Source organism: Osmia bicornis, chromosome 16 (genome assembly GCF_907164935.1).
Source record: "Osmia bicornis bicornis chromosome 16, iOsmBic2.1, whole genome shotgun sequence".
Lineage (NCBI taxonomy): Eukaryota > Metazoa > Arthropoda > Insecta > Hymenoptera > Megachilidae > Osmia > Osmia bicornis.
Window position 1 is genome coordinate 1,574,262 of NC_060231.1, and position 8,016 is coordinate 1,582,277.

An 8,016-nucleotide genomic window follows, 5' to 3' on the forward strand; every position below is an offset into this window, starting at 1 on the left:
TCTCTTTATACTCTGGCTCGCCTACCGGCGAGCGGCCCGGCTAGGCCCGCCTGACGGCTAACTGTGGCCTGAACGGAACGGCACAAGAATTCGGCGTGGCGCTTAACGTGTTAACCCTTCTAACACCTTACACCTTTCCCCCGCCCGCCGGTGTCGGGCCGATGGAGGCGACGGAAAGGAGGCGACGGAAAGGAGGCAACAAGGATCACCCGCAAAAAGGAGCTCCGAGGCCGGCGACAGATCTTCAACCCTTCCAGAAGGGAAAAGCAACGCGGGACTTCGGAAAAGGAGACGAAGCTGTCCAGAAGCTAAGACAATGTAGCGGATTCGTTAGCTTTGTGGTTCTCGTAAGAAAACTAGTCTTTGTGTATGTTATAACGTATATATTTTATTTTGTACTGACTGACTGAACACACGTTTTCTGTCTAGCCGTTAGGACGTTTTTCTTATATATCTTCGAATACATACATCTGAGATAAGCAACCGCGTGTATATCGTCCTAGGCTGCTGCCAACCTTACAACTTTATATAGGTGGGAGAGTGCCGCCACAACAAACGTCCACCCGGAGCCATCTGTCGCCGAGCCCGAAGACCTCAGTCCACCCGCCACAGCCGGAGATCCGCCAACCCCATCGACCCCGAACACCAGCAGATCGACAATCGATAACCAAACTATTCCGTTGCCAGAAAAGGCCCCCTTCCTATTCCCCATCCTCTCCCCAAAAATCATCCCGCGACGGTCCCGTCGTCAGGCCCTCCAAGCTCCACTCTTGTGAACTTGATGCAAATTTTAACTCAGCGCAGAAAATCCAGGCAGCGCTGATGTCGCTTCTCTACATGCATACCTTGTATCACTGATTTTAACATACACAACTAAAGATATCGTGACGTCATGTTCCCGCGAAATTTAACGCCGCGTTTTTCAATTGTTTCAAAATTTAAAGAGACTTAAAAAATATGACGATTAACCACGATAACGGTCACTAAAGCGACAGCGTGGACAGTCATATCAATAATACAATTTATTAGTTATTACCGTTATTGTTTTTGTTCTTTTCATTTTTATTATTATTGTTGTTATTATTACTACTATTATTAGTATTATTATTAAAACAGAGATTCTGAGGTTTTTTTTCAGGTGGCTTCCAGTTTATTTCAGATTTTTTCAAGATTTCTGCTAACAATGAGATGCAGCAACAGCACAAGAAGATAGAAATTAAGTAAGTACAGAATTTTTTAAAATTGTTATTGAAAACAATAACTGTTTACATTGGTGTTATAATAATATATTGTTTGCTTTAATTTAAGCAGTTTCTAAGATAAAATAGTAATTATTAATATGTATCTTTAAAGAAGGAAGAAGAAAAAATGCAGTGTCCGAGGATGCAGAAGTGAACTTCTGAAGACGTTCAACTTTCCCTCTGTGGACACGAAGAGGATGGTGCAGTGGGTGGAAGCATGTGACAACCCTAATTTGTCAATGCTTTCACCCGAACAGCTGAAATCCCGGGTGATCTGCAGCAGCCACTTCGAACAGAAGTATATAATGATGAAGAAGCTGACAACGTCAGCAGTTCCAACACTGAACTTACCAGGTAATACTCTTACATAATTTCTGTTGCGTTTGCAGATAATTGTTAATGAAAATATTTATTACACAGTGTCAGAGGCTGCCTCTATTAAAATAGAGCAGCAAGACACCCGGATGGAAGTACCAGAAGAAGAAGAAGAATGTAAGTTTTCACTTATACCTGTATAATGAAAATACATAATAATACTTCTAGCATGAAATGTATCTATAATGTTATTTAATTTTGTTCTGACATGCAAACCTGACTGCACCGGGGGAGTGGACGATAAGAGTGGCATCGTGGGACATGTGGAATACACAGCACTTCCTGGACCATCCAGAGGTTAGTCTGTTACCATAAACGAATATTACTTTTGGTTTTACTATCTTTCTTAGTTGTAGACTGGTATGTTTAACAAATATTCTTCTGTTGTTTGTAGAAATCCAATGCAACGACTTAGACAGACTAAGTCTAAAAGAAGAGAAGCCATTGCATAATGCAGGTATGAGTTCCTATATTACTGGATATTAGTATTAAATATGCATGAGTCATTTAAAGGGAACTTTTATTAAGTCTTTTATACAATTACAGATTGTGCTGTCCCTGGAAGAGAGCATCAGCGATCACAAGCCCAGAAAGGCCAGAAAGGTATGAAATAAGTATTAAAATATTAGGTTAAGTAAGCATAAGTGCAGGACAACACTGCAAAGAATATAGAATAAATAAAAAAATATTTGAAGTTATTAACTCAAAGCGGTACAATTTAATTAATTCCATTAAACATTCCTTGTTGCATCCATATGATAAAATGGGAGAAATGTATACAATTTTATTTCTTACCGAAAGGAAATTGTTGATATTCTACTCCTTTTTTTTTATCATTTGTACATGTTACTGGCCATGTATGAAAAGCAAACACTATACAGAATGCCTAGGCAATATGAATCCAAAGTTGATATAATATTAAAATAATTGGGATATTTTATACTTTGCTCAAAAACGCCAGGCATTCTATACAATGCTTGCTTTTCATACAATGCTGGTAACATATACAACTGAAATTTTTATTTTATGTATTTTTTACGTGCATTATTTGACGTATTTTTTCTTTGCAAGTTCAAGGAAATAATATACCCCAGATTGATGTACTCCAAATCGGATACACTTCCTCGTAACTGGAGGTACTCTCAGAGTTATACTGAGTTATACATCCTCCATTTAAGGTCTCGCTCAGTGCGCCACCCTAGTTTGTACATACCTTCAGTCGATATTATGCGTTTGCATGTGTAAATTACACTGTGTATACGGTACACATGGCAGTAATACACATGTAAACTATATTGTACTTTATATAACTTTATATATCCTTTACAGAGTAATTTTATTGTATGTTTCCTTCTGCAGGTAATATACTGAAGATGCTCAGGGACAACATCGTGGAGAAGCCCCTGCAGCAACGAGTCTACAGCGCCGTGGCAGCGGTACTGAAGAGGGCGCTGCAATGCAAGCGGCGGCAGATGGCAACGAAGGACCGCATCAAGAAGATAGAGCGTCTCGTGCAGGTAGGTGTATGCCAAGTTTTGGAAAACTTGCCAACACCCCTGCACGCGATGATTTCCGCCCAGATGCGCAACGAGGGAAGACCCATCTACGGACGACGCTTCACGGAAGAGGAGAAGGTACTAGCACTAAGTATTTATAAGCAAAGTCCAAAAGCGTTTCGATATTTGTCAAAATTATTTCTTTTGCCAAGTATCGAAACGCTTCGGAAATTATTGTCGCACATTCCACTAAGAGCTGGAATTTGCGACAACGTATTCCATGAACTCGAAGAGCGGTCCGAGTCCTTTCAAGACGAGAAAAGCAGGTACGCTATTCTGCTTTTCGACGAAATTAAATTATCGCCGTCACTGGTCTACAATCCTTCAATGGACATAGTTGAAGGATTTGTAGACTCCGGTTTTTCGCGTTCAGTAGATATCGCGGATCATGCCATGGTGTGGATGTTGAAAGGCATACACGGAGTGCGACCTTGGAAGCAACCTGTGGCATATACTTTTTGTAGGGGTACATCTTCCGCGGAGAGCATCGTTAGGATGTTTAAAGAATTAGTTCGCCGTGCATGTCAGGCCGGCATTGTAGTTGTAGCCTCAGTTTGTGACCAAGGCAGCACGAATTGTAAGGCAATACAATGCCTAATAGATTATTCGAAAAGAAATGCCTTTCAGCAGTCCAATCCATTGCGGCATGATATAATTGTTATTGATGAAAATCAAATCGTGCCGCTCTTCGATCCTCCGCACCTATTAAAGTGCATGCGGAACAATCTTTTGACTAAAGATTTGCAATTCCATTTAGCGGATAATGTTCGACGTGTGGCTAAATGGTCACACGTGGAAGATTTATATTTTATTGATAGCAGTAATGCTTCTTCTCAGGACCGAATTCTGAAGAAGCTTACTGCAAAGCATGTAGTAGTAGATAAAATTAGGAAAATGAAGGTTAAGTATTTCGCGCAGGTGTCAGACAATCGGTTGGGTCCGTCATGACTCTCATGAGTCGCAATAAAGTTAGGAGTGTGTGCGGTACGCGTGAAATGTCTTTAGAAGGTGTTGGCACTGCTCGATTCATTCATTTTATGAATGATATTTTCGACAGTGTCAACAGTAGTCGTCCTGTTCCGGTAGTAGATACGAACTGTGATAGACCCAATATCTGGGATGTAGGAATTAATGTTTTTCGAAGCATGACGTTTATCAAAAGAAAGTTTGCGGATAAAGAGCGTCCACTGGTAGTACACAATTGGATTAGAACGCTACAAAATTTTAAATTTTTAACAACACTTCTAGGCAATCTTGGATTTTCTCACTTTATTGGTCGTAATTTTAACCAAGATGCCTTAGAAAACTTTTTCGGACAGATTAGACAGCATGGTACGCGAAATACTAATCCAACGTGTACTGCCTTTCACGGGTATTATAGGACATTGCTCTTAAATTCCTATTCGCAGTTGGTAAGTGCGGATACTAACTGCGAATCTGAAGAATCCGTAAACTTTTTAATTAGTCTAAAAAAATATTTGTCACCTGCTCCAGCTGCATCGATGATGGACAATTCCAATATTTTTCTAAATTACAACGTTTCGGCAGCTGCCGAATCCACTGTATTGACAGTGGTTCAGTATGTTTCACGGGGTGTTCTGAAGAAGAACACCACCTGCAAATTTTGTTCGGCATTAGTTTTTGAAATGAATGTTTCTGAAGGTTCGTCGATGCGTGCTGCGTGTAGATCCTTAATAACGCAGGTAGTGTCTATTTGCCTCGCTAATATGCCACAGATAGCGCACACTCCTAACCTTATTGCGACTCTTAAATTATGCATTTCGGAGCATGTGGATTTTAAATTGACATGCTCCGAACATGGCAATTGATGTGATACATCAATGTATTATATATGTTGTCAAGAATTATATAGGAAGAGTAAATCGTGTTATAAATGGATCCGAGGAGCCTGCGTCTTCGGATCCACTTATAACACGAGCTCTTCATATAAGTAGGAAGTAAGTTATGTATGGAATGTGTGCAATGTATGGAATGTATGTAATGTATACAGCGCGTGGAATGAATGCAATGTATACAGTGTTTTGTAATGTATACAGTGTGTGTAATGAGTGCAATGTATACAGAATTTTGTAATGTATACAGTGTGTGTGATGAATGCAATGTATGTATGTAAAATGTCATGAAAATCACGATACGAGCAGGATGGAGACGAATTTTCGTGCAGAAGTGAGTGAGAAGTGTGGAATGACAATCCCTCATTCTTGACTGCACTCTCAGGTAAATTGACTACGAAGTTTCGTCAACCGCGTGTGCCCCTGAACGGGAAAGGGAGTCGGGTGAACAGTTTTCCTCGCATTTGTAAACAATGTCATAACTTGCAGCATTAATTGTGACCAACTTATTGTCGATATTTTAAGCTTCTTTTTTGTCTGCTACAAGCCATTTTCCCTGCGATGTTTTCAACTTGAAGAGGTAACACCACTTTGACCGCTTCAAAATTTAAGGCTTTTTCGAGAATTTTTTTTTAACCCTTTCGGTACGAGTGCCGGATATATCCGGCATCCATTTGATGACCTGTGTGTACCTGCGCCGGATATATCCGGCATTCATGTGATAGCCTGTAACTATATATAACAATACTTGTTAGAAGAAACATTGTTTTATGTTGAAAATCTTGATGTATGAAAATCTTCATACAAAATGGGACTGATCGCGGACAGAGCGCTCGTTCCGAAAGGGTTCAGAAATGCAATATTAAAATAGAAAGTTCTTTTTTGTTATATGAAAAATGGCGGCTCATAAAGTAATCCTTCTGCATTAACACATTCGCGACGGGGCCTGAATTTCGTGTCCCTGCCGTGTGGCGGGATGTAAATAAATTTGTTAATTACAGTAATCAGTTATTTCAATGCTATGACACGACAATAGTTAATGTACCACCGGTGGCTCATCTGATCCCATGGGACAAACAAGAATGTACCACCGGTGGATCATCCCATCCCATGGGACAAACAAGAATGTACCACCGGTGGCTAATCCCATCTCATGGGACAAACAAGAATGTACCACCGGTGGATCATCCCGTCGCGAACGTGTTAATTGAAGCGATCAAAGCGGTGTTACCCCTTAAGGGGTTATACATAGTCAGGAAGCTGAAAAAAAGCGATTACATTGAATTAAGTTAATCGTCACGTATACACTCATTTTGTTTTTTGTTAAATATTGATTTGTCGAGCTGCTAGGGCCGATCTCCAAGAGCACCTCCAAAAAAAGGCGTCTTGTGGTGAACAAGATATGTCTGGAGTGGATCATCTGAAATCAACAAGCAATGAAGATTTAGATAATATAAGGTAAAATCTTGTCTTTAATAGAAGGAATCAGAAAAAGATCACGTTTGAACAAAATGGCGGCTGTTCAAAACAAAATGTCATTTTTGAAAAAAAAAATGTTTTAAATTGCTTATAAACCTTCCATTAAAGACAAGATTTCACCTTATATAAATTAAATCTTAATTGCTTTGTGATTTCAGATTGAGTGTATACGTGAAGATCAACTTAATTGAATATAAAAAGATTCATTAAAATAAATGCAAACGTCTTTCCAAAAAAAATATTTGAAAAATCGCTTTTTTTTCAGCTTCCTGACTATGTATAACCCATTAACTCGTTCGCTACCAGAGTCTCATGGGAAATATGTCCCATGACGTTTAGAAGAACAGACTTTATATAAATAGTATTTATATTTACAACATTCTAAAAAAGTAAAATAAAGATTCTTTGAAACTGGCACACATGTGTCGTTGGGCTATATAAAAACTATCCGTTGTAGCCCATGCGTCACATACATATGTATGTGTGACATATCAAATTAGAAGGAAATGAATAGAGTTGGAATACAAAAAGTAAATAAATACAATTTTGCAAAGTGAAGTACATTATATATTATAAATATTATTTTGTATGATAAATTTTAAAACATATGTGACGGCTGGTAGCGAACGAGTTAAAAATAGAAATGTCGCTACAGACATACAAAAATTTATTTCAACATTAACACGTTGAGTGCCACATATGTCATCGGTGACTGACAGTGTAAAATACGATATAAAATTAAAAAAAGGACATTGTTTTAACACTTAAATGACCGACATCTCAGCATTGAAACACGAGAAATCTCGTGAGCGGTCGTTTAAGTGTTAATTATTGTACATTGTAAGTTTCAATTTTAGAAGTGCGCTTGGCATTGCTATACCTCAATACCAGCACACTTCTAAGCAGCGCGCGTGGCCTGACGAGGATTTCCTTATAAATTCGCGTGGCACTCAACGTGTTAAAGCCATGAATTTGAGGATTGGATATCCCTCTTGAGATGATCCTTGAAAAGTTACTATTTTATACTGTTTTATACCATTTCTTACAATTGACATTACAATAACCAAGAATTACAATAACGAGAATACAGTCCTCGTTTAGCATGGTCGGCTACCATATATTTACCACCCATCAGTAAATCCCGTATGGGATACTCTAGGCCGCTAGGCCGTACATTGAGGAGTGTCAAAAGATCTCTCACAAGCCTATAAGTAATAAGGCAGCAGGGTGGTAATACACGTTTTTAAAAACGCACAACACACACCAGGTATAAGACGGCCATGCAATTTCTTCCTGATGTACTTAGGATTATTGTAATGTTGACGACACATTGTTCATTCAAACTGAAGTAAAAAACGTACAGTAATTTTGTAGGGATCATTTCAAGGGGGACACCCCAATTTTCAAATTTATGAAAGAAATTTTTGTATATCTGTAACGACATTTCTATTTGTAAACATAAAAAGAAATTTGGCTTGTAGCAGACAACAGTACAGGGTGATCCTCTCGCTA

At 38.9% G+C, this 8,016-nt stretch overlaps 1 protein-coding gene across 1 annotated transcript; it reads left to right on the forward strand.

Annotated features, from left to right (window-relative positions):
• Positions 1 to 1,359: 1,359 nt before the first annotated feature.
• On the forward strand, positions 1,360 to 4,120 carry LOC114882531. The gene is made up of 4 exons (XM_046289298.1): positions 1,360 to 1,913; positions 2,011 to 2,073; positions 2,163 to 2,219; positions 2,976 to 4,120. The coding sequence occupies exons 1-4, from the start codon at positions 1,802 to 1,804 to the stop codon at positions 4,118 to 4,120; spliced, it is 1,377 nt and encodes a 458-aa protein (XP_046145254.1). The 5' UTR covers positions 1,360 to 1,801.
• Positions 4,121 to 8,016: the final 3,896 nt, after the last annotated feature.

Bases quoted from the DNA above. Each gene is read 5' to 3' on its own strand.
- LOC114882531 (XM_046289298.1), top strand. From the start codon at position 1,802: ATGTTATTTAATTTTGTTCTGACATGCAAACCTGACTGCACCGGGGGA. The intron at 1,914-2,010 runs GTTAGTCTGTTA...TGTTGTTTGTAG, and splicing joins ACTTCCTGGACCATCCAGAG to AAATCCAATGCAACGACTTA. The intron at 2,074-2,162 runs GTATGAGTTCCT...ATACAATTACAG, and splicing joins GAAGCCATTGCATAATGCAG to ATTGTGCTGTCCCTGGAAGA.